This window comes from Notolabrus celidotus, chromosome 24 (genome assembly GCF_009762535.1).
Source record: "Notolabrus celidotus isolate fNotCel1 chromosome 24, fNotCel1.pri, whole genome shotgun sequence".
NCBI classification, from domain to species: domain Eukaryota; kingdom Metazoa; phylum Chordata; class Actinopteri; order Labriformes; family Labridae; genus Notolabrus; species Notolabrus celidotus.
In genome coordinates, this window is record NC_048295.1 from 2,414,586 (window position 1) to 2,440,047 (window position 25,462).

General features: G+C 43.2%; 4 protein-coding genes and 1 long non-coding RNA gene across 6 annotated transcripts in view; 3 read left to right on the forward strand and 2 right to left on the reverse strand.

Moving 5' to 3' along the window:
* Window positions 1-43: 43 nt before the first annotated feature.
* On the forward strand, window positions 44-3,341 carry LOC117808331 (high-affinity choline transporter 1-like). Its single transcript, XM_034678014.1, has 8 exons — window positions 44-949; window positions 1,029-1,142; window positions 1,287-1,442; window positions 1,541-1,689; window positions 1,765-1,908; window positions 2,019-2,172; window positions 2,253-2,467; window positions 2,587-3,341. Exons 1-8 carry the CDS (start codon window positions 766-768, stop codon window positions 3,121-3,123), a joined length of 1,653 nt encoding a protein of 550 aa, XP_034533905.1. The 5' UTR covers window positions 44-765; the 3' UTR covers window positions 3,124-3,341.
* Window positions 3,342-3,404: 63 nt separating this feature from the next.
* On the forward strand, window positions 3,405-7,659 carry LOC117808332 (high-affinity choline transporter 1-like). Its single transcript, XM_034678015.1, is given in 9 exon segments — window positions 3,405-3,774; window positions 3,968-4,081; window positions 4,601-4,756; window positions 4,847-4,973; window positions 4,975-4,990; window positions 5,066-5,209; window positions 5,332-5,485; window positions 5,585-5,799; window positions 6,024-7,659. Coding segments are annotated over 9 exon segments (1,647 nt in total). The 5' UTR covers window positions 3,405-3,590; the 3' UTR covers window positions 6,561-7,659.
* Window positions 6,882-8,847, reverse strand: LOC117808335 (protein jagunal homolog 1-B). The gene is made up of 4 exons (XM_034678018.1): window positions 8,715-8,847; window positions 7,950-8,047; window positions 7,673-7,745; window positions 6,882-7,591 (listed from the first exon to the last, which is right to left on the reverse strand). Exons 2-4 carry the CDS (start codon window positions 8,036-8,038, stop codon window positions 7,202-7,204), a joined length of 552 nt encoding a protein of 183 aa, XP_034533909.1. The 5' UTR covers window positions 8,039-8,047; window positions 8,715-8,847; the 3' UTR covers window positions 6,882-7,201.
* The window catches only part of LOC117808338, a 29,771-nt gene continuing 13,083 nt past the window's right edge, over window positions 8,775-25,462 (forward strand). Inside the window, exons 1-10 of one of the 2 annotated variants that reach the window (XR_004630226.1) lie at window positions 8,775-8,887; window positions 11,146-11,353; window positions 14,083-14,227; window positions 14,722-14,836; window positions 18,031-18,364; window positions 18,555-18,629; window positions 19,789-20,057; window positions 22,161-22,284; window positions 24,001-24,096; window positions 25,049-25,130. This is a non-coding gene — a long non-coding RNA (uncharacterized LOC117808338). Of the gene's footprint in view, window positions 8,888-11,145; window positions 11,354-14,082; window positions 14,228-14,721; window positions 14,837-17,608; window positions 17,636-18,030; window positions 18,365-18,554; window positions 18,630-19,788; window positions 20,058-22,160; window positions 22,285-24,000; window positions 24,097-25,048; window positions 25,131-25,462 lie in introns of those variants that run through there. The other variant, XR_004630225.1, reaches the window with a different exon arrangement.
* LOC117808328 (collagen alpha-1(VIII) chain-like) lies at window positions 9,544-25,135 on the reverse strand. Its single transcript, XM_034678007.1, has 4 exons — window positions 25,019-25,135; window positions 14,053-14,225; window positions 12,736-13,030; window positions 9,544-12,658 (listed from the first exon to the last, which is right to left on the reverse strand). Exons 2-4 carry the CDS (start codon window positions 14,056-14,058, stop codon window positions 10,710-10,712), a joined length of 2,250 nt encoding a protein of 749 aa, XP_034533898.1. The 5' UTR covers window positions 14,059-14,225; window positions 25,019-25,135; the 3' UTR covers window positions 9,544-10,709.

Below are 25,462 nucleotides of genomic sequence, written 5' to 3' on the forward strand. Positions count from 1 at the left end.
TCTCAATGTGTTCCTTACATGCATATCACAATGACCCGCCTATAACGGGGGATTTGTTCCTTAGTTTTATGAAGCTTTCTTGTACTTGTGCTTTCTTACTTTGCAATTCTGCAACAGTGCTGCAACCGATTTCCACCTTCGCTACACCTTCTCACTTCCACATTGCGCCCCAACACGCCTCAACATCCATACCCCAGTGGGTGATCGCATTATGGGGTTGCAGAAGCAGGACATGCATGGCTCATACACTGATCAATGATCGATGTACTCTGTTCTGTCCAGAGGGAAGGATCTTTATCTGAAGTGGTGTCTAAGTCTCATCAACACGTGTTCCAGACAATGAAGACAGGGTCACATGGAAGAGAGCGGGAATATGTCAAGGACAGTTTCTTGAGCCAGAAAGAGATGCAAGGAAATCTCAGCAGCACATTCATGACTCCAGATTTTCGTGCAAATCAAGAGAAGAAGAATTGATGAACTGTTTTAAACCCTCAGAAGTAAAATGTGTGTTTTAACCTTTAATTTCCTTCACATCTTCCATCACTTTTTCTTCCTAGTCTTGACCGTAAGTGGGAGCTTTCTGAGACAGGAACGAGACCTTGACCGCAGCCGCTTGTTACATTTAGTTTCTCTTCTTATCACATTGCATTCTTGGCTCTCTGGGACTTCGACTCCGCCTCTCTCTTGCCTTACTTTCATCCGAGTATGTCCTGATAACGTCCAAGTGGTTTCCTCGAGCTTCCCCTTTCTAGCGAACACTCCACCATGGCTGTCCACGTACCGGGTCTCATCATGATGGTCATCTTCTACTTGGCGGTATTGGGGATCGGCATCTGGGCGTCTTTGAAGTCGAGGAGGATGGAGAAGAGCTCGCTCGGGGGACAGATAGAGGTGTCCTTTCTGGCGAACAGGAAAGTCAGCCTGGCCGTGGGAGTCTTCACGATGACAGGTGAGTTGCAGTCTGACTCGAACAGATCTGTGAAGTTCAGTTGTGTTTGTAGTGGGTGAACGTTTGTTTCGTTCTGCAGCCACATGGGTTGGAGGCGCCTTCATTATTGGAGTTGCAGAGACGGTTTTTGACCCGACAAAGGGACTCTTATGGGCTCTCATTCCTCTGCAGATGTCAGTGTCCTTTATCATCGGTAAGATCATCTTTGAAGTGATCAAATCAAGTTATGTGTCTTAAACTTGATTCATTAAAGCCAGGGGTTTAATGCCACGGTCAAATACAGACCGTGTGAAAAGTAAGAAGCACTGAAACACTTCTGTCTTGCCCTCTCTCAAAGGTGGACTGTTCTTTGCTAAGCCGATGCGGGACAAGAACTACGTCACCATGATGGACCCGTTCCAGAGAAAGTACGGAAAAACACTGACCGCATTTCTCGCCATTATTCCATTCATCAGTGAAATGATGTGGGTCCCTGTCACGCTCATTTCTCTGGGTAATAAAAGCCAAAGTTATCCCTTGATTAAATGATAATCGTCACATATAAAGCACCAGATGTGTTTGAAGTTTGATGGTGTGTTTCTATTCCCACAGGGGTCACAGTCAGCGTCTTCTCCGACCTTCATTTGAGTGTTTGTATCTGGATCTCGGCTGCAGTGGCGATCATTTATACCGTTCTCGGAGGGCTCTATTCAGTCGCTTTCACAGACGTCATCCAGCTCTCTCTGGTGTTCTGCAGCTTGGTGAGTCTCTTCCACAAAGAAGCACATATTAAAGTCAAACATGTTCTTGGTTTAACCGTGTGTTCCTCTGTTCAGTGGCTGTGTGCTCCTTTTGTCCTGGCAAGCAACGTTTACACGGACATCACTCAGACGGCCTTCAACCACACGAGCCGGGCACCGTGGCTGGGCAGGATTGAGTTTCACGATGTGTGGAGATGGATTGATAATTTCCTTGCGATGGTAGGATGAAGTAGAAGTGATAAGAGTGCAAGGATCAAAACAGAGAATGTTTCATTCAGGTGTACAAAAGGATGGAAAATGAACATTAATGGTTAATCATGTTTTCCCAGAGTGTTGGAAATTTGGCGTTCCAGGATTTCCACCAAAGGACTCTCTCCTCCAGCTCCACCTCTACAGCCAGGATGATCTGTTTCGTAGCAGCAGGTGTCGTGCTCATTCTGGGAATTCCTCCTGTGCTGATTGGTGCTGTCGCAGCCTCAACGGGTAAATCTGTCAAATGTTAAAACTTTGATATCCTTTTAAACCCTGAATGATTCTGTGCTGATCCTCCTCCTGTGTCTCAGACTGGAACGCTACTTCATATGGGTCTCCATCCCCGTACGAGCGAGGAGAGGCTGCCATGGTTCTTCCAATCATCCTTCTTCATCTGACCCCGACTCCTGTCTTTGTCGTTGGTATGGGAGCCATCGCGGGGGCTGCAATGTCTTCTACAGACTCCTGTTTGTTGGCAGCAACCTCCATCTTCACCACCAACATCTACAAGGTTGTTAGACATCAGGTATGAAGAGGAGGTGGTAGGAGTAAGTGCAAAGGTTGAAGGTGTTCATCAGTCCTAGTTACTCAACAGTGTGACCTTTTGGCAGACATTTCTGTTCATGTTTTTCCTCTGTTCTCTAGGCGTCAGATCAAGAGCTGCAGTGGGTGATCCGCTCATCCATCGTGCTCGTTGGGATCGTGGGAACTTCCTTCACCTACCTGGACACCAGCATCCTGGCCTTCTGGATCCTCAGCTCAGACTTGACTTACACCATCATGCTCCCCCAACTCATTTGCATCCTCTTCATCAGAGTCTCCAACCCTTACGGAGCAATTACCGGCTACATCATCGCTTTTGTCATGAGAGTTTTGTGCGGCGAGCCCGTCTTAAATCTCCCTGTTATCCTACATTTCCCAGGATGCACTTTGGTGGACGGTGTTTACGTTCAGCGCTCACCTTTCAAGACCATCTGCATGCTGACCTCTCTGGTCTCCATTGTGGGGTTTTCATATGTGGCTTCGATCCTGTTTCAGAAGGAGATCCTTCCTGAGAGGTGGGATGTGTTCAAGGTGAAATCACAGGGAGAACTCACACCGGCAGAGGGCGCCAGAGAGCGTGAGGGTGAGAAGGATGATGTTAAAAATGAGGATGAACCCATGCTTGACACAGAGTGCTAAATCAATGTCTGCTAGCTGTGTTTTTCCTCTTCCTGTGCCATGATTTTTATTATTGACAAACTTTAGCCTTCATGATTCTGATCAGAAAGTCAAAGAACAGAAGCTAATGGAAAAATTTGATTCTTGTTACTTGAAACTCACACATTTTTAATCTCTTCATCACTTCTGCTTCATCAAATGTGAATAAAGCACGTGGTGTCGGCACAAGGTTTTGCTGATTATTGGTTTTCAAAGTGTCAAATTGTTATTTCTCCAAGGACGAGTGGTTTCAAACATGCAGCAGTGTTAAAAAAAAATCCTAAACACATCAGCAGCATGTTGAAAAAAGTGTACCCAAGATCCTGTTGATCCTGTTAAAACCAGTTTCTCTAGATTCTGCAGGGTGCTCCGTAGACCGCACACCGTGATGCTCAGAGACCCAGCTGGACACGTACAGTACCTCCTCAGATCCTCTGTAGTAAATCACAATGGCTCTCAGTGTACCAGGTTTAGTAATGATGGTGCTGTTCTACCTGCTCGTGTTGGGAGTGGGTTTATGGGCATCTGCAAAATCAAGGAAGATGGCTAAAAACTCTCAGAGTGGACAAGTGGAGATTTCTTTCTTGGCTGATCGGAGTGTGGGCTTAGCCTTGGGAGTCTTCACGATGACCGGTGAGTGCTGCTGCTTTTATTTTGTCTTCACTGATGAAATGTTTCCTTTTCGGTCTTCTCTATTCTACAAGGTTAGTTGTGGAATTTCTCAAATATAATTTACATTCATTTCTTCTTCACACCACCAAATATGAATTAATAGTGCAGTCCAAATTATGTGCATGCATTTGTTTTTGTTTGTTTCCTGCTGCAGCTACATGGGTCGGAGGAGCCTTAATCATGGGAGTGGCAGAGACAGTCTATGACCCTACTAAAGGACTGTTATGGGCCCTGATCCCTGTGCAAATGTCCGTGTCATTTATCATTGGTAAGGTTCTCTTCTTAATGGTACTAAAATCTGTATTTAAAAAGATGTAAGATAATTGTTTTGATTGATGAAGCAGGGGCATGTCCACCTGGGGCTAACCTCCTGAAGATTCTCACTCTATGCATTCTTAATTATCAGTAGAGTAGAAATCCTCCCACCCATAAACCTGTTACCTTCACCTTTATCTCATCTTTTCTCACACAACAACATGCCTTTACTTTCATAGCTATAGTTTTGTTTGTACAGTATAAATCCGGCCTTACATTGTCCTCTCATCCTTATCAAAACTTTCTCATGGGAAATACATTTTCTTCCTGCCTCTCTGTTTTTTCAAGAGACAGTTCACACTGGCTCGACTGTACGGAGGCCCTGAGTGGACGGGCATGCGTACATTTTATGTTCTCAGTTTTTTCTGTGGTAACGGGAAATGTCTTGTTGCTTTCCGAAGGTCGCGACCTCTGACCTCGTTTGTCTTTAAAGAATAAAAGGATACTCTGCTGATTTTTCTCTCTTGTTAAGGTGGACTGTTCTTTGCCGGGCCGATGCGCGAGCAAAACTACGTCACGATGATGGACCCATTCAAGAGGAAGTATGGTGAAAAGATGACGGGCTTTCTCTCCATCATTCCCTTCATAAGTGAACTGTTGTGGGTTCCTTCTGCTCTTATTTCTCTGGGTAATACAGAACACATTTTTCTCCTTCTAGAAATGTCTGATGGAACAAACATGTGCATGAACACAAACATGTTTTGTCTTTTTCCATCAGGGTTTACAGTCCGGATCTTCTCCGACCTTCCTTTTAGTGCTTGTATCTGGATCTCGGCTGCAGTGGCGATCTTTTATACCGTTCTTGGAGGGCTCTATTCAGTCGCTTTCACTGACGTTGTCCAGCTGACTGTTTTGTAGCTTGGTGAGTTTGAAACACACGTCATGTTCATGTTTCTCCAGAATCATCTTATTGAAATGAGATGTTCTTGTCATTTAGTGGCTGTGTACTCCTTTTGTTATGGTGAGCGACCTTCACGCTGACATCTCTCAAACGGCCTTCAACCACACGAGCCGGGCACCGTGGATTGGCAAACTTGAGTATCATGACATATGGATCTGGATTGATAATTTCCTTGTAATGGTAAGAAGATGTATTTAAATAAATTCTGAAATGAAAGACAAACTTTTTAAACTCTGTTTGGATTAGAAAAATGGAAGACATGACTTTTTCAACAACTATGTCTCTTATTCCTGTTTTCCTAGAGTGTTGGAAATTTGGCGTTCCAGGATTTCCACCAAAGGACTCTCTCCTCCAGCTCCACCTCTACAGCTAAAATCATCTGCTTCATAGCTGCAGGTCTTGTCCTCATTCTGGGAATTCCTCCTGTGCTGATTGGAGCCGTTGCAGCTTCTACAGGTATATCTGACTAATGTTAGCACTGTGTACTTCACTATCACATAGATCTCTAAATTCATACCTTTAATCATCATGTTGCATCTTCCTCCTGTGTTTCAGACTGGAATTCGACCTCCTATGGACTTCTTTCTCCTTATGAACGAGGAGAGGCAGCGATGGTGTTCCCGCTCGTCCTTCTGCATCAGACCCCAACTGCTGTGTTTGTAATTGGTATGGGGGCTATCGCCGGGGCTGCAATGTCATCTACAGACTCCTTTTTGTTGGCTGCATCCTCCATCTTCACCACAAACATCTACAAGCTCATAAGACATCAGGTAAGAAGAGGAGGGGGCTTAGTGAAAATACCAAATTATGCTGACGTAGGCATCAACCTCACGAGAGTATAAGTTTTACAATTTTAGATATAGACAAATATAAATTGTATCTAGGTCTTTAAATCTCATAGAGCGCCCAGCAAATAATCTTGTAAGCATCTCTTCCAGGATTAGTTCTTTGTTAAAACAAAAGCACAATAGCATTGTGTTCCTCTGTTGTCTAGGCGTCAGATCGAGAGCTGCAGTGGGTGATCCGCTCCTCCATCGTGATTATAGGGATTGTAGGGACTTCTTTCACCTTCCTGGACACCAGCATCCTGGTCTTCTGGATCCTCAGCTCAGACTTGAGTTACACCATCATGCTCCCCCAACTCATCTGCATCCTCTTCATCAGAGTCTCCAACCCTTACGGAGCAATTACCGGCTACATCATTGCTTTTGTTATGAGAGTTTTGTGCGGCGAGCCCGTCTTTAATCTCCCTGTTATCCTACATTTCCCAGGATGCACTTTGGTGGACGGTGTTTACGTTCAGCGCTCACCTTTCAAGACCATCTGCATGCTGACCTCTCTGGTCTCCATTGTGGGGTTTTCATATGTGGCTTCGATCCTGTTTCAGAAGGAGATCCTTCCTGAGAGGTGGGATGTGTTCAAGGTGAAATCACAGGGAGAACTCACACCGGCAGAGGGCGCCAGAGAGCGTGAGGGTGAGAAGGATGATGTTAAAAATGAGGATGAAGCCATGCTTGATACAGAGTGCTAAGTGTTAAATGATTAATCTAAAATGTTCAGGTTTGAATCATTACCTGCCTGACTAACACTTCTCTTTGGATCCCTTTGGTTTTAAACTAAACTTCATGTTCTCATATTTCTGATTGGCAAAGAGATTTTGGGTTTAAATGCTGGATATTAAATTGTTGTTTGGACCTTTTTGATACGGTGTGCCTCATTTAGATTTGAAAGGCTCTTCTCTACCCACTTATGTCTCATAGTGGTGTGGAGGTCATAGAAGAGGTTCAGAATTGACAGGTTTTTGACTCTCTTTAATAGAAATACTGAAGAATATTCATGAAGGAACTGGAAATCAGTTTAAATATTCAAATTTATTATTAACTCCAAATCACAAACATGATTACAGCTTTGTTCCAGTTATGTTTTTCACACTGTCAGTACCTGGAAAATCAAGGTGCTGAGAAGCAGGAAACATGAACTGCAGGAGAAATGTGCAGAGTTTTGGCAGCAGTCACTTTCAGTCCATGGATTTATCCTGCACACTTGATCACTGGTCAAATTTAAACATAGACAAAGATGACATATCAACAAAGCTTTGGTGAGTCTCTTCTCTTCGTCTTGTTTGGCCAGTTTAGAAACGGAAAATCCCCTTTCCCAGATCTTTGTGTGACCTCATTTCTTCTTCTTGTCCTGCGTGCTGGTGAACCACTGGTCCAGCAGCTTCTTGCTGTAGTAAATCTGCCAGGCGTGCACCTGCACAGAGATGACGATCACCAGGTACATGACTGTAACGGCAGAGAATCCGAAGATGAAGCGGTAAGCCTTGCCGTGCCTGTACAGCTGCTGAGCCACGGGGAACATCTCCATGCTGCCGTAAATCAGCGGGGCAATGCAGAAGAGCCCGGAGCTGATCATAGAGATCACCAGGTAGCTGATGTTGTTTCGTGGCAACGCCATGAAGCTGAAGACTGTGGGGGCGATGCTCAGGAGGTACGGGTACTCCCATTGGTACGGAGAGGCAACCATCTTGTGGGAGACGAGGCTCAGCTGGCTCACTATCACCTGAGGAAGAGGAGGAGGGGACTGTAAGTTGTCATGTTTGTAATTAAAAAGTGGTTTTAAAGTTTAAAGGTTAGTGTTTACCTGTGCTGCCATCAGCACCCAGACCAGCAGATGGACGATGTTGAGTTTACGGATCTCAGACTTCAAGGCAACACTGAGACAAATGACAGAAAGAGGAGAGTTAAGGATGACTGAGTACATGAATGCTGTCATTACTAATTCAACTTTCATTCCAAACAAAGCTAATGTATTTGACCAGAGCAAGTCCTGAAGAGAGATCTGGGATCAGTGGGTGTGATGTTTCTTGCAGCTTGATTTTGATCACAGATTCTAGATGTAGGGCGTCAACAGGACCTACCTCATCTGATAATGCGAAGCAACCCGCTCCCGGTGCTGGAAGTCGCTGCCGTCTGTGCCGGATGCTCTTGGACCTGCTCGAGAAGCCATGGTGGAGGTCTGAAAGCAGAGGGTAAAGAAAATAAGATATATGATGAAATCATGTAGAGGTGAAAAGCTACTCTAGGAAATGAGGTGGTGGTTGAATTATCACAAAAGTTGTTGTTCAAGATGTTTTGGCTCATTCAGCCCAAAGTGATGCTTAATCAAAGTAACAATAATGTGCTTCTAATGGAGGAGAACATATTCAGATCCTCACAGTAAGGCTTTGTTATGATATAATAACATTATTATAATGAGAGTATAACGTGTCAGTGTTATCTGCTGTTCAAAAGGGATCAAAAGTTGCATCATAGTTTAATAAAAAAGACTCAAAACTGTCTCCTCTGCAGAGCAAACAGCTGTTGGCTACGTCCTCTATGCAGCCCACATGAGCTAGAGTTGCTAAGTTAGCATGAGTAGCATTAAACAGAAGCCTTCATTTCAACCATACTGACCAAATCTACTGTTTACAATGTGTGCTAAATCAAAAACAGCTTCATGTATCTGCAGATAACATCACAGATGTTTGCAGGTTCATTTAGATGACTTGTGGACTTCAGAATGCAGCTGAGCTAACAAGCTAGCTGCTCATAGCTAATGAATGGGTAGCTTTTCGTAGCTTGATCTACTATGTTGTAACCCGGAAGTAGTAAAAGTACATTACAGATGTAAAATGTGTACTTACTTTTATTATATGTAGTTCATAAAAGGCTTTAAAGCATGAATCTGCTGGTTTTCAGAGGAAGAGCTGCTTCCTGTTAGCCGACTGCATCCATGAGAGGGAGGAGCTAGAGATATACCGGAAGTGTGACGTCTCAAACTCTGATTGGCTGAGTCTCTCTTCCCTAAGCATACACAGTGAGTATAATACAGAGCCTGCTGTAACCTTAGCCTAAGGTCACTATCCTTTCTCCTTTGTGTTTCCTTCCTTTGATTTGTTGGTTTTATGTGATTACAGAACAAATGAGGGCTGCACTGTTTGATCAGGGGAGGAAAAAGTAAATAGATGCATGAAAGAGACACACAGCATTCAGAAGTGCAGAGATAGTCATGTGCATCCCCTTTCTTTCTTTGAAGCTGTTAGAGTAAAGTCATTTCAGTTCAGGGGCCACATGCAGCCTGAGTTGACCAAAGTGGGCCAGACCAGTAAAATCATAACATAATAACCTATAAATAATTACACTCTAAATGTTTCCCTGTGTTTTAGTGCAAAAAAGTACAAGAACATTCTGAAAATGTTCACATTTAATGAACTATCTTTCTACAAAAACAGCTGTTGTATTTTTAGCCATAATGAGTCTCATAGTGGGGCTGAATGTTATATTCTTTAAGCCCTGAAACCTTGAAGAATTGCAGTTAATGTCTTCTCTGTATTTGCAACTAGACTTTATGATGTGTGCCAGAGTGCTCGTTTGTTTCTTGCAGCACAATTGTGGAAAAAGGAAAGAGGGAGGAACAAATGCAGAGACCATTTTCATGGGAGGACGTAATGTGGGACAATAATGACAATTATGTTGAGACAAATATTTTTTATTAAACATACAAACAATCTCACAATACTAGGCACAGTTTAGTATTTAATGCTGTGCACCTTTGTCCAAAGTAAAGAAAACATAAGAAAGAAACATTGCACATCCAATCTTGAGAAAATAATGTACAAAATGGGAAAGTGACATATTGGGGATGAGCGTGGTCATATCTTGGACATTTTTTTTAGTTTTTCCTTTTGCATCAGAACAGGTTTGGTGGCATTCTGTTTGTCAGAATGAGTTCAATACACAGAAATACAGACAATCTGAAACAATCAGTAGTCAAAAAATAAGTTAGAGAGAAAACTGACAAAATTACAAAAACTTTCCTCAAATTTATCACAAAAATTTTGGTCAAAGACAAGAATCAAAAGGTAGTTAGACTGCCTAATTGAAGGTAAACCGTCAAGTATTTTTTCTGTTCTGCACTGAACCCTAAAGGTCAACTGCACAGCATATCATGACCCAAACAAATACTTTGCTGTAAATCAAAGACATTTCATGAAACACAAAATGGAATGTTTTTGGCGTTCAGTTTAAACGTATTGATATGAAATGATGATCAAAAAAGCAACATTTTAAATAAACATGAAAAGACTTATAATAACTTATTAAATGTAAGTTGACCCCTTTAAGAAACCCCCAATTGTGTACTTTTAACTATGAGTAAATGTCTTGTACGATGACACAAATATGTTCTCATATGCCGGGAAACAGTCAAGACCTGTAAAGCAAAAAAAGAAAAATGAAAAGTGATTACAGCTCTGCAACATAAAGGACTTTCCAGGGGTTTTCCAGCCATGTTATAGACACTGATACATTGTGTGTGGATGAATATAAGAGTAAATGTCCGATGTAAATATACACAAATTATGAGAACTGAGATATTTGGTTGAACCTGCACAACAAACTCTGATGTCCCGCCAATGACCAGATATGTAATCACAGTTTTTGTACACTGTACTTCAACTGCTCACACTGATTCTCTAGGACTCCATTGATTTATGTCAATATGAGTTGTAATGCCAGTATTAGAGATAAATGAAATATGCTGCAACTACATGGTGCCTTCACTTTTTGTAAACCTTTAGCCGGACTGTTCAAATGTACCATCAAATGGACAGTACTGTTGCCCTTTGTTTGAACTTCTCTTACATCGGGTACAGTAAGTATCCGGAGAATGTGGAGTGAACATATTGACCAGCATAGAGTCCTGCAGCCTGGTCAGAGGGCAGCTGTATATGCACAGTGTCTCCTTGTCTCAGTGGGAGTACAGCACTCCCTGATGCCTGATCCAGCAAGCCCTTCTTGTACTCATCGTACGTGTACATCACCGGCTCATTGTTCTTCATCAGTGCCACCCACACGTTGCCTCCTTTGCAGTGGACATGGTAAGCAAAGTAGTAGACCCCTGGTACGCTGCAGGTGAAAATACCAGTCTGGGGATTGTAGTCCTGGTTGCCGTTGTGTAGAAGTTTGTCAAAGACGACGGGAGAGCCGACAGGAGGGAACGGGTTTGTGAGCTTGGCTGTGAACGAAGGCATCTCCAGAGCGTTTCCACTGATCTCTCCTCCATTCTTCTTCCAGCCTTGTTTTTGACCGCTGTATGGGCCGGACACAGGAAGGATCTGTCCGAGGTCAGGAGATGCAGCAGGAAGTCCTGGAGGACCAGGTGGCCCAGGTTGTCCTGGTTGCCCTTGAAGTCCAGCAGGGCCACTAAGACCAGGGTTACCTTGAGGACCAATATGACCAGGTTGTCCTGGCTTTCCCTCCCCAGGATATCCAGATTTACCAGGTAAGCCGGTTTCACCTTTAGGCCCAGGCAGACCAGGAGGTCCAATTGGTCCTCCTGGTCCTGTGATCCCTGGAATACCCTGTGGCCCTTGGTGGCCTTGCTCACCAGGTTGTCCCCCCTCTCCTCTTGGTCCAGGTATTCCTCCACCACCAGGGGCACCTGGCAAACCTCTCATACCATTTTCTCCTTTGGGGCCAATAGGCCCTTGAAAACCTCTTGTTCCTGGTTGTCCGGAATCTCCTGACATACCTGGTTGTCCTGGAAGACCCGGAGGACCAAAGTCCCCCTTCTTTCCAGGATATCCTTTTTGTCCCCCAGCACCATCCTCTCCCTTTTGCCCAGGGAAGCCAAAGCCACCTGGAGGTCCTATTGGTCCTGGTGGGCCAGGTATACCACTAGGACCAGTGGAGCCGATGACCCCTGGAAGACCTCCATGACCTTTATCACCTTTTAGTCCCGGAGGTCCATGGAGACCAGCATGACCTTTGTGACCCTTAGGTCCCGGAAACCCTGGTTTACCATAGCCTGGCAGGCCTGGACCCCCAGGTAAACCAGGAGGGCCTGTTTCCCCTTTTCCTCCAGCCATGCCAGGTTGCCCTCTGATACCATCTTTTCCTGGTTTCACAATTCCTGGTAAGCCTGATTGGCCTGGTGGCCCTCTTTCACCAGGTGACCCTGCCATTCCAGGTTCTCCAGAAGGACCAGGCTTACCTGGTATTCCTGGCTGTCCGGGGAGACCATTCATGCCAGCTTTACCAATCCCAGGGATTCCTGCATTTCCAGGTGGACCTGGTGGTCCACTAGGTCCTTTCAAACCTGGCAAACCTGGTAGACCAACTCCTTTATCTCCCTTGGTTCCTGGAGCACCAGGAAAGCCAGGTAGACCTTTTTGGCCAGGCTCCCCAAAATGACCTGTCTGTCCAGGCAGCCCTTGACCACCTGGTTTTGAAATTCCAGGAAGTCCAGGGGGACCTGGAAGCCCTGCTGGCCCCCGGAGCCCAGTTGGTCCTTCACCTCCAGTAGGGCCGAGGTCACCTTGTGGTCCTGTTAATCCTGGTCCTCCAGGTTTTCCAGGTAATCCTGGCATGCCAGGTTTCCCAATTCCTGGGTAGCCTTGAGGTCCAGGAGGCCCTGGCTTTCCTGGGAGCCCTGGTAACCCCTGGCCTGGAAGCCCAGAGGGGCCTTGAGGTCCTGGAGGTCCTGTTGGTCCTGGAGGCCCCTGAATACCTTGTGGTCCTTCTCTGAGACCTTCTCCACCAGGAATAAGAGGAGGTGGACCCTTAGCTCCTCTGGGAAATGTCTGTCCTGTGAACAGAGAGAACGTCTTAACTCAAACTCAAAACACAAAGTCTGTAGATCCTGATGAAGAGCGCTGACCTCACCTTTGCTGTCGGTCAGAGGTCTCTCTTTGCCCATGTGCAGAGGCAGCTGAGGAAGCTCTTTGCCATACTGAGGCAGTACTGGTCCCTCCTGCCCATAAGGCAGGTGAGGCATCTCGTTCCCCATGAACTGCTGCTGAGGAGGATACCCATCATTGTACTGAGGCAGGGGCTGGTGCTGTGGAGGCGGCTGCTGTTTGTGTGGATAGTACGCCCCCCCGTGGACCAGGTGTAAGAAACACAGGTGGTAAACTGTGATGAGTAGACAGAGAGAGCGGAGGGGTAGAGCTGCCATCTTCTGCAGTGGACAAGACAAGAAGTAGAAATGTTACACAGTGATTGTTGTTTTTGTTTTGATTCAGCTTCTGAACTTTTTATTCAACGTGAAAAGATTCAAAACAGGAGAAACGCAGATGTTGGAGTAATCCTCTGACATGTTATCTGGCTTCTCTGCACAGCTTGTATTGATAACTTTGCAAGACTATCATTCCCCGACCAGCAGGCTGTGCTCTTCAGCTGAGTCTAGAAATGCTTTCACAAGGGGTCTCCTGAAACCTGCTGTGGTCAAACCAGAAGAGAAACAAAAACACTCCACTGCCTGAGTTTCCCTCTCGTCCTTCCTTCCCTCCGTTTATTCAAACACACTGTGTAAAAGCCTCCGAGTCTCATATCCTTGAAGTGAATTACACAGATCTCATGCTGCTGAAATATATATATCATAATAAAGAGGCCCCTCAGGGGACGCGGTCACATTTAAACATAGTCCTTAATCCTTTAAACAAGTCTGAGCTCAAGAGATCTGCTGCGTTCTGCCAGGAGCACGGTGTGAAAATAAACTCTGATAGTTGGATGTATATTTTCACCACACTCTGCTATTTGTTTGCCCGAGCTGTCAGAGAGATGTATTAATGGAAATCAGACTTGCTTACATTTTTTCAGAGCAATTATCTATAAAAGCAAACAAAGCAGTTTCAGGCTGGATGTTTCTACTGTCGAATATTTTTAGCACACCAGTCTGTAACAATCAGTGTGATTTAAATACAAATGGGAATCAAAGTATGCAAAAAGAAAGCCAACATCTACAACAAGCAGAGCTTTGGCTGCTAATGAGAACACAGTGTTCATATTTTAGGTTATGTTCTGGGTTTTGAAGGTGTGCTGATTGGCTGCCTGGATGTTGTCTGAGGAGAGAGGGGGCGATCAGTACAAATGGAGGCACACAGTGAAAATTCACAAACAAGACCTTGTAATGTAATCCATCTATTTCATGTTACATGGGTCATTTTTCTAGCCACACTTCAAAATGATGAATGATCTCACTTTCATGTATTTTCTCCTCTCAAACTGAAGGTCCTCGCTCCCTCTGGTCTGCTCCTCCTCCGCCTGGTTTCTCCTCTACCTTACGCTGCCTCTCTGGGTCGTTTCCAGGGCATGAGTGGGACGGTGGCCATGCACAGGATTCAGCCAGGTGTTAGCTGCAGTCCTGCTGGGCCCTGTGAGAAATATGAATGTCAGGTTGGATGAATGTCAGGTTGTGACCTTTTCGCAGAGGCCTGGGGTTTGTAACACTGAGCTGCCATGCAAATGGTGGACATATTTTGGAAATGATACAGTTATGCTGAGACACGCCTTGTTGCTTGAGGAATGCTGGGACAGACAGGGGTATTAAAAATAAATGTAACAGAACTGCAGAATCATAAAACTGTTTCTTTGCATCACGTCGAGGAGCTGGGTTACTAACATGAAACATCTGCTTTTGTTCTGTCATCTAAAACTACATGCAAACTGAAACCTGCAGACATACCATCACATCAACAAACCTTGTTGCTTCTCTAAGGCACGAACACCTCCTGAAACATGACTTAAAATACCTTACATTATATATTTTATAGTCTATGCTCAGGCCGATACAACCCACTGACAACTCCTCATGACAAGCATTCGTCTGATAGCACTCTAAAGTTTAAATCCTCTGTGTTTCATCCATAGGAGTGAGTTTGAATGACTAAAAGTGACGATGTATGGATCCAGCACCATGGACAGAGCCTCCAGACTGTCACTGACCTCTGATCTGTCTCCCTGCTCATCACAGAAGCTTCATAGAGTTGAGTATGTTTTTATTATGATGCATTTTTTAGTTGTTTGTAAGTTTTAAGCTGGAGGTAGATTCTGTAGATCTTGCAAGAACTTGCAGGCAGTAAAAAGGTCAAGTGAGGGGAGCTCTGCAAAGGTTGCTAAATAGATGTATGAATAAAAGAGAAGCTGTTTTGTAAAGGGTAAATGAAGGTTTTGAAAATGGGGAAAATTGCTCAATGAAAAATAAAATCCACCGGCCGGATTGAAAGCAGTTTGTGGACTCGATGTTTCCCCGAGCTGTGGTGCTGGAGCAAATTTGTCAAACATCTTTTTCGGATCTAAGACCAGCTAAGGGATTGATCCTCACGAATTGATCTCCTAAATTGAACATGATTTCACACATGGGGATGATAAAGCGATCGTCGCTGCAGTCGAAACACCGTGCGCCCACACAATGCAACACTTTCTCTGCTGACAAAAGAGGAACACATGGTTGGCAATGAAAGGAGACGACCTCAGTAAAACACGAAGTGAGGGGAAAAGAGAGAACAGGACATTGCTCCGAAACACATGTTGTTCTGAAAACTTTAAAACGACGTCAGAGTTTGAGGCTCACTGCAGACAGAAACACATCCTATGCAATTTACAGGGTGAGCTGCAGGAGAGCTCAAGATCATTCAGAGCTGGTTCCTCTTTCATATGAAGAGAATCAAATCCAAACCTTTGAAACAAAATGAAACATCACTGATAGAACCGCAAGACTTTTATATTTCCATTGCAGCAGTATCCGTCCACTCTCTGCTGCAGCTCTCAATGACTTTAAGGAGCGAGCTTTGATTAGAGGGAGTCCGCCTCATCAGTCATGTTTTGCTCTCCAGACGGAGTAATGGGAAAGTAATTGAAGTAACTGTCGAGCCAAGAGGCTGAAATTGTTCAAAACTTTTAAATCATGGTGTCTGTGGGTTTGATGTGATCTGATTATTCCACACGCCAACGTTTCAACACATCAGATAAAGTCTTTCCCCAAATGTGCTCTGGATTATTGCTGTCTGAGAGTTCTCATGTGTTGCTCTGGGGTCAAACATCAGCTTCGATTTGCAGCTTATTGATCAGAAAACACTTCGTGATGATGATGATAGGATTAGATTAATCCTAGCCCTTGCTGCAGACGATCCTCTGGACTGATAACCAAGTAAAAATTAAATCCATTCCAACTTCCTTTTCAATAAATGACATAACTTCCAGTTTGATATTAAAAAATCAAAGTGATGAAATCTGAATTCCAAATATACCTAAAATCATTGAAAATAATAAAAGGACCAAAAGCATTTAAAATATACGATTCCCTGAAATAATTCCTTACTGAATTGTAAAATTATTCACTCTCCTTACTCAACTTATTTTATTATTTATTTCCTATTAATGTTTAATTATCTCATTTACCTTAAATTAACAAATAAAGCTGTGTTGTTTCTGTGTCCTTAATGATTGTTTATGAATGTAATTATTTGTAATGTAGATCTAAAATAAAGTTGAAAAAACGAAAAAAAAACCACGAATAAATGAATTAATAAATGAATACATAAATTAATTATTAATTAAAAACAAAAATAATACTAGCATCGGAAACAGAACTTCCACTTTGACCGGAAACAGTTCTTCGTTGGCCGGAAACAGTTCCCACTCGTTGACCGGAAACAGCTCTCCTTTCACCGGAAACAGTTCTTCTTCGTCTCTTCGTTTAACGGTAGATTGCAATTAGCTAACAGTTAACCCATGTTTTCAAGATAACAGAGGCTTAAATATAAGAATAAAAAGAGAGAAAGAGAAGAAAAGATGTCCGAACACATCAGACAAGAAGTTGGGAGTCTCTTGAACCTCGAGGTGAGGCAGAGGACACAGAAACACAACACCAACCGAGATGCTGTAAGGATAACAAACATTTAAGCTAGTGACTGTAATGCTAATCACCTATCAGACAGACAAACATGCAGCACAAAGTGCTTCATAAAAGAACAGAGAGACAGAAAATAACAGAAATGGTTAATTTAAAAAATACATAAAAATAAAATAAAATAAATACAGTTAAATTAATAGAATAAGTAAGAGTGGAAATACAAGTTAAAAATAAGGTAAAGTTAAAAAGATCAGATAAATACACTACTCCTTTACTGCTCTTCACCAATGTGTTCATAAAGGTCTTTAATAACAGAAAATATTTAAACTCACTCACACACACATATATTAAAAGGCAACTCTATTTTTGTTGATTACAATATCTGAAATACTAGTTACAAAACAAACCAAGACTCTTAAGATATTTGACTGTGTTGTTTTTACACTGAATTGTTTTTTTAACTAGTATTTCAGATCTTGGAATAAACTAATGAAGCTACTTTTGAATGTGTGTTTAAAAGTGGGCGTGTTTTTTGTGCAAATTAAATGTGCAAATCCGGTCTCTGAGGAGAAAAAGAGAGTCTGACTTATTATCATGGACGACCACAGAGAGGGGGAAGTGTACTCCGCATGTATCAAAACAACCAAAACCTTCAGATCAGTGCGATTCAGATGAAATATGACCCTGCAGTGTTATTTTCATGATTGTATCCCAAACTTGGAAGCCTGGCTAACAGAGTTTTCTACCACTTTATGCGTGAAGCCAACCTTTAGTCCCAGGTAATTACAGTTGTCATCTATTTCTCAAATGTAACGTGATAACATAAACAGACGGCCGCACAAATCTATCAAAAACAGATTGTGATTTTCTCCCTTGTTCTCTTTCTGTTCAATCTTTCACAGCACTGAACGGAGGAGTGAAAAAAGAGAGGTAGTTTTTCTTACTACTGTGCCAATGTTTATTTAGTCTCTGAGAAAAGCAGGACATAAAAAACATGGAAAAGTAACCACAGTGGGTTTAAAGGGACATAAAACATCACGTTTAGGAACATGCATTAGAAACTATTCTGACAGGTGAGCTATGGATACAGCTCCTTTTCAAAGCTGCATGTTTCTGAACAGGGAATAAATCTATGTATCACCTGCTGCATTGTGTCCCTGCTTCATGTTATTGTTACCCCATGTCTGAAGGAACTTCCTCCCTCTGTTTATGTGTGTATCAGTTGCCAGACGATAAATATGTACCCAGCTTATCTTCCTGAATCTCAGTGTGGTCTAAACAACAAGGCTTCCTCTCACTAACAGCGGCTTTGCTTATTGTTCCAGCTTCTCATCTCTGTCGTAAACTGGACTCTGATGAGGACTCTTCAGACGCCTCCTCCGCCTTCGTTTGATGACAGAGACTCTCCAGCCCCCCTCTGAATCGATGCTGGTTCCTCTGAAACTGTTTGCCAAAATGTACAGCCATGCTGGCCCCGCTTGGTCCGGAGCCACGAGCCTTTTATCACCTCCATCTTGAAAATAATCAAATTTCCATCTCTCCTCAGTGTTCCTCTCCTGACTGGTTCCAGATGGGGACTCTACCGCTCCATCAACAAACCATGGGGAACAGAGGCATGTCATTGCTTACAGATCCGGGTGCCCGTCTTAATTGCTTGTGGTGAGGTCTGCTTTTGTGTGTTGAGACAGATTGTAGAGAGTCTTTCTTTTCAGTGAGGCGGCTAACAGAGCACAAAACAAACATTAGAACAAGATAAAGGCTTCTACAAGCAGACTGCAGGAATTAGTTAAAATAATACTGTTTCTACTCTGTGATGTCTCTCCTCTCCTTTGTTCTGCTTTGACTTTAGGTTACAGCTCCGGCCTACGCTGTCCTGAGTGCTTCATACCTGTGGGTCGGTGTGCTCACGCTCAAGTCTGTCTTTGTAAGTCTTAAAAAATCATGATTTTGTATCTGACATGGTCGTTTAGAACACAGCAGCACATCACAACACGTCTTTCTTTTATCAGGCGAAATGCAAACATTACATAACAAGAAGCTGATGCTTGAGCTCAAATTGATTTAAACTTCTGGTTTAATATGTGCCGAGTAGTCCTGACTGAAATCCAAGAACAATACAGATGCTGTTCTCTTCGACTCTTTTATCAACTGCTGCAAACATTCAGCTTCAGCGAGAATCAAACGTCTGAGACGCTGACTTATTGAAAAACGAATTCCCTCAGAGCCTCAAGAATAATGCAAAATGCATGTCACAGTTCTGTCAGCACAACGTGAAAACATTCATACACACACACACATGCACACGCACAGAGAGGAATGTTACAATCAGCTGACAGAAGGTAGCATGAGCGCCAAGGCAACATCTGGAGAATTCACCTGTGTGTGTCCGTGCATGCGTGTGTGTGAGAGAGAGATAGTTTGTGTGTGACCATTTGTTTGCATGTGCATGTGAGCTGTTATTATCTAACCTGTATAAGAAAAACACCCTTCTCTGTTTTTACTCCGTTTATGTCGGAGTCAGAAGTAAATACGTGATTAGAAACAGGCAGATTGTCTTCTTTTGTTTAAGAGAAGTGATAATAAAATAAATATGTTGGAGGTTTAATCAAATCAACACAATTTAGACATGACTTTTGACCCTGGATCAAAATAAGCTGCAACTTTTTTTATGTTGTGCATCCTACAGATTGAGTAAACCATAAAAATAACAATGTAATTGCTACTTTCAAACACTAGATGGCACCAAACTCCACTTTGAATCCAGTTTTCAGCCCATCAACACTTTAATCAGTCTATTGTTTACTTGTATTTTTCCACTGAATGGGTGGAGATCTTTGTGTGGATTAGATTACAACATAATCCTGACAAAGACAGCATCCTGTGCTTTATTAAACAATCTTTACAATCTGGTGTATTCTTGTGTTTGGTGTGATAATACCAGACTTTGTTTGGTGCATCATGCCCGCCTTTCTCCGTCTCTGCAGAGCTACAGCCTCTTACTGCGTGTTCTCAAACCTACACTCATGTCCTGTGCAGATTCTGCACCTGACCCTGTTTTTCTTTCTGCCCGTTCTGTCCCCCAGCAGGTGATCTACCCCGGCTCAATCCTCAAGCAGCGTTTACTGTTCTTCCCCAGAGTTCAATTATCCTGACGGGAGGGAGAGCACACCGCATGTTTCCTGTAGAAACCCGAAAATGGAACAAAAAGTGCACGTTTGCTCCACCTCATCCGGTTCCTTCAACATTCCTTCACACCTACTCGATCTCTTTGCAGAGCGAGGGCCGGAGTCGCCTCCTGAGATGTCTTCAGCCTCACACTGATCCTGCGGGGGATTGAGACGCTTGTTTTAAGGTACAAAACATTCAAAACTAATGTTACAGATAAGCAGAAGGAGAGGCAACCAGATGTGTTTAAAACTGGCAACACTCCTCTAACCTTTGACCTTTACAGACGCGCATGCACGGTTGAACCAACACCTCACACTCACACTTTCACACACACACACACTGTCAGGCCTCCTCACACATCTCATTGACAGATTTTCCTTCTCCTGCAGCTCAGGGAACCACAAGTCACCAAACGTCTGGCCACAATTTTCATTTCAGGCAAAGATGGGAGAATTATTTTCCTATTAGCTTCGAGTTCTGTCAAACAGGCCGTCTGGTTTCGCACTAAAAACTAAGCAGCAGTAAGAAACACTTCAGCTCTGTGCAGAAGTTGTTTTAACATCTAGAGAAGAAAAAAAGAGTGGAAACAAGGAGAGGGAGAAAGTGTTTTTGAATGTGAAAGTATTGACTCTGTAGAAAGCTTATTTTACATGACGTGTTCCACTATCTCGCGCAGCAGGAAGGAAACACTTCAGAGGCCTTCTCCGAGTTTTCGCCTGGACCTCGTGTGGTTTTTGCCACATTTCTTCTACTTCTCCGTCTTATTTGCACTGGCTCTCACCGGGACACTCAGCGAGAGAGAGATTATTTTCATAGGCAATAACAACGTTTGGCCAATGATCAGATCTGATCACTTCCACTATGCTTCAACCACAGACTCCAGTGGGGAATTCTGCAGTTTGCAGCTGCATAAATACATATTGTGTACTGTGTAAAGAGCTGCCCACACGGTAACAAAACACACGCTGCTTCTTTTCTTTGTTTTATCTTCTTTTTAAGACCACTTTGCACATTTACTGCTAACTGCTTCCACCATCCACCTCTGGGAAAACTGAAGGATTATCAGGGACAGGCTTAGCCACATTAACACTTATTAATACAGATGTTTTACTCAAGTATGACTGAATCAAATGTAGGAAATTAAGATGCAACAAGATGTAATGCAAGAGCAGAAAGAAAGGTCTGAAACATAGATCCAGATTTGAGTTCCCTCATGTCACGACCCCTCAGATTTATATGAGAACCCTATGTTAATAATCAGTCAATGCTTTATTCTGCAGAGCTTTCACTTTGACTTTAAGGTACATGTTACTGATAATACTCCTGCTCTTATAGAAGGGTTTTAAACGCAGAGCTTTTGCTTGTATTTTATCAGAATTTCAGAATCTACATCATTACTGAAATACAGGATCTGAGTCATTCCTCCCTCGCTGCCAATGCCTGTTATAAGGGCAATAAATCCCCGATATGTTGCGCCACAAACTGACCACAAACACCTCGGGAACTTTCCAAAAATTCCTAAGAAGAATGCGTTTGAAGTTGAAGCTCAGAAAGTATCAAACACACAGAGAACGAGGGCAGATGAAACGCTCCAGAGGAGATGTGATTGGTGACATTTTGGATGGTGGGAGCAGTTTGATATTAAAAAATAACTATGTGGTGACTGGATGAAGCTTGGACTGAGGGTGCTGCAGGGTTTATGGTTGGCTGTTTCACTTTGATGATGGTTTCTCCAGAGGATTGTCTGATATTTACTCTGCCTAATGCACACACTGCTACAAGTAATCACTCAATCCACTCCACTATTTTTACACTTATCGATTTATTGGCTTCATAAAATGCCCCGGGATCATTGGGGTCTCCTCGCTGCATGCATGCACAGTCTGTCCAGTGACAGTAATGAGATATGACGACGGTCCCGCGGAGCTTAATGTGTTATACAGTCACACCGTAAAATATGCCACTCACAGAAAAAATATGATCCTCCCTTCCCCGACTGTCCAGATGTTTTTGCAGTGCAGTATTTACGAGGGATAATAAGAAGTACAACTCTGTCTACTCGGGAGTTTAGATAAGAGATACTTTGCAGTAAATCTGCTGAATTTAAAGCTGCAGTTCCAGAGTTATGTTTTCTAACTAAACTGCCCCATGCTGCACACAAACACTGCTAAAGTATCACTATATAAGGCATCATGTGAGTGTACTCAGGAGTCAGGGAGTCTGTTCTTGTGTTTGAGTATGAAAAATCTCCTAAATCACTCTGTAACTCTTTTTTTTGGTCTTGCAGAGCTCTGCACGGTAGCAGCAGAAATGCTGCTGCAGGGACACATGGCCTGGCATCACAGCGTCTGCAGCTGCAGGATCAAGACACACATTCCCTCTGAGCTGCATAAACACTTCCTGTTCAGTAGGTGAGAACTGGGAGGGAGTCTGAGTGCGAGACTGTGAGGGAAAATACTGTCCGGGGACATTTACAGAGCAACAAATCTATAAAGTTACAGACTGCTGACAGAGGCAGATAATTAACTCCTGCAGAGATTTTCCAACGGTCGAGGGGATAAGATGTGCAACCTGCACGCAGGTTTGTACAGCTGCTGCTTAGAGGAAAGTTTTAGTATCTCAACACCTGCAGAAACCAAAAACAACAAACTTTACAGGAGACGTTTACCTCCTCCTCTGATGCATCTCGCTCTCTTTGTGATAAAGAAATCTGTCTACTTAAAACAAAGACACAAAGGATAAATACATGAAACCCCTCTCATCATGATAAGTGATTGATTAGATTTTGTTCCCACGCTGTAGCTGGAAGTGACACGAGAGAGATGATACCTCTCTGTGTCTGTATGCTTAATAAGAATCTACAGCCAGGAGGTAATTAGCTTAGCATTAATACTTCAAACAGGGGAACACAGCCAGCATGGCTCAATTCAAAGGTTATAAAATCTGCATTCAAGCACATGTGATGCTACAGCCAAGAGGTGAGAGGCCTAGCTTAGCATAGGTTCTGGGAAAAGGGTGAAACAGCTAGCTTTGCCTCTTCTAGACTTAACAAAATCTAGATTCACATCCTGCATCTCGTCTGTTCAATCGGCTGAAAAGATTCAGAAGCAAACAAAGCATTTTAGAGTTTAGACTTCATTCACATCATCTCGTTCAAGTGTCGTCTTTCAGGCTGCTGACTTTGGTTTACAGTATTAACACACTGCTCTATTAAGGAGATGGAAAATGGAGTCAATTCCTGATGTGCTGAGTGGTTTTGGAGAATAATTTTCCTCTTACTGGACTCCCTCTCACTCCAAAAACTTGCAGCCAAAACTCTGAGACCAAAAACTGGAGAGTTCACGTGAGACACTCCAGCTCCCCTCAGGCTGCTGGACTCAAAAATGACAAAAATTGCACCGAGATGTTTGTGAGGACTCGCTTTGAATAGATTCAATCTCCGACCCCAAAACACAATAAAAGGTAGCATCAGTTTGATGAAGAGGTGATTGTAAATGCAGATTATTAACCGAGTATCCAAGAAGTTGGGGAATCCATCCTCTCAGGGCCAAAATGGAAAAGGAGCATGCAGTCCTGGAAAAACATAACAAACACTCCCCAAAAATGCTGCAGAGTCTGGCTGGTCTGGAAAGATTCCACGACAGATTAAGTCTCTTAAAACAATCAGGCTCAAAAACACACCGCTGCACACACACATAATGAGACCGCTCCTTTAGCTCAGACTTCTTTACCTCCTCATGTCTGCAGAGCTGCGTTCTGTGATTCAGAAACAACATTCTGCTGATGTGAGCAGTGTTTATCATCACTTTACAAGTATTACAGTAATCAACAGCTATCAGTAAGTTAACTGGGGCCCTTGTTTAACCTCAGGGACCACACTTTCCCCTCATTAAGGGTTCTCTCTTTAAGAGTTAACATCTGCAAACAATCAATAAAACTTCTCAGAGTGCCACAAAAACCAACCGTTCCACAATCTTACATTTTATTACAAAGCTTATCACCTCAGCTCATCAGACATGTCTGGAGAGCTCGTTGGCAGGATGCTGAAACATCCTGCCTTCATGCTGCTCCTGTGAGCTTCTTGTGCATGTAAATAACAGCAGCCTCTTTCACTCCCTTTCATGCAGGATAAAACAACACTGCAGAGAGTCTGACAGCTTCACCCTGGACATGTCTCACTGTGGGAGAAATCCATGTCAGGTGTGAAGCAGGGGTGTTTCCTGGTAGGTGCATCCTCAGGTTTGGTCTCTTTGGACAGAAGTGAAACATTTTGAGTTCTCACATTATCAAAGCACTTATAAGTCTTATTATTTTTGTATGTGGTGTAGTAAGGGACACATTCAGGATATTAAATCTGACTAAGAGTTGAAAACAATTACTTCAGCATGTTTAAGGCAGAAAATATGAAGAAAAAAAGGGGTGTAAAAGATCTCTCTAGCCCCAAACTTTCCATCTCTGACTCATTTTTCAGAGCAAATATGCAGCCAGAAAGCCTCTCCACTTTAATTCTGTTTTTGTGTATTTATAAGGGAAACAAAACCTCACACTGGATTCTGGTTTTTCCCCAAACTCTGCATGAAAGAGTGCCTTAAATTTCTCAGTCTGTTGAGCTACAAGCACCTTAAATTTCAAGAAATGTCAAGACATTCCGCTAACTGGTGCTAAATCCTGTCAAGATGCTGCACTCTGCATTTATTTTAACAAGCTGAAGCCGGAGTTATTCTTCCCAGGTGTCTCTTTGTGGATTTTCTTTGCGTTTGGAGATCAGTCAGACACTATCTGCAGAGACTTCTGTCAGCAGCCGTGAGCTCAGTGAAGTAGGATGTCTTATGAAACAGTTTGGAAGTCAGAAAAAGGACTTTGCTTCTGTGTTTCCATGTTCTATTCCCCAAAGCTTGTCCCCTGAATCAAATGCAATCATAAAAGCTATTTGTCTTTCCTTCCAAGAAAGCAGAAAAGAAGTGATTTGTAATTCTTTTTCCTGGAGGGAAGCATTGCAACCAGACAAACATGCAAGAAAAACACAGTCAAATCAAACAATGTGTCTGCAGGCTCTGATGTGTGCACCCAAAAAGACTGACCTTGCAGCTATGCCAATCAAAACATCATCAAATCCTGCCGTGCCAGTGGTGACGCATCACTTACCTCTGTCTGTGTGTGCTACTGTTGTTGCAGGCTGAAAGTCTCACACAGCTTTGAGGAGTTCGGGACGGACGCTGAACAGCAGCCCTGGTGAGGGTTTGGCTTTTATCTGCAGGTGGGTGGAGCTGAAGCACGGCCTGGATCTGTGCATGTATGAGAGAGAGAGACGGAGGGAGGAAAACAAAAAAATGTGGATCAGTATGAGAGAGAAACAGCTATTAGGGCTGTGTGTGTCTGCAGCATGAGAGGTCAGAAGAGACGAAAACAAAGCTCGTTCAGCTGCACAATCGAAGATCACGAGGAGGAAGATTCTCGTTTGTCTTGGACGTCCCGGCGCATTCTTTGCATGCAGAAAGATTTAAGGGCAGGGTCTCACTTTGGTTTTGGCTGGGGTCAAGATCTAGCTGAGAGGAGGGTTTTCTGTAACTACCACAGTACTCACACAGT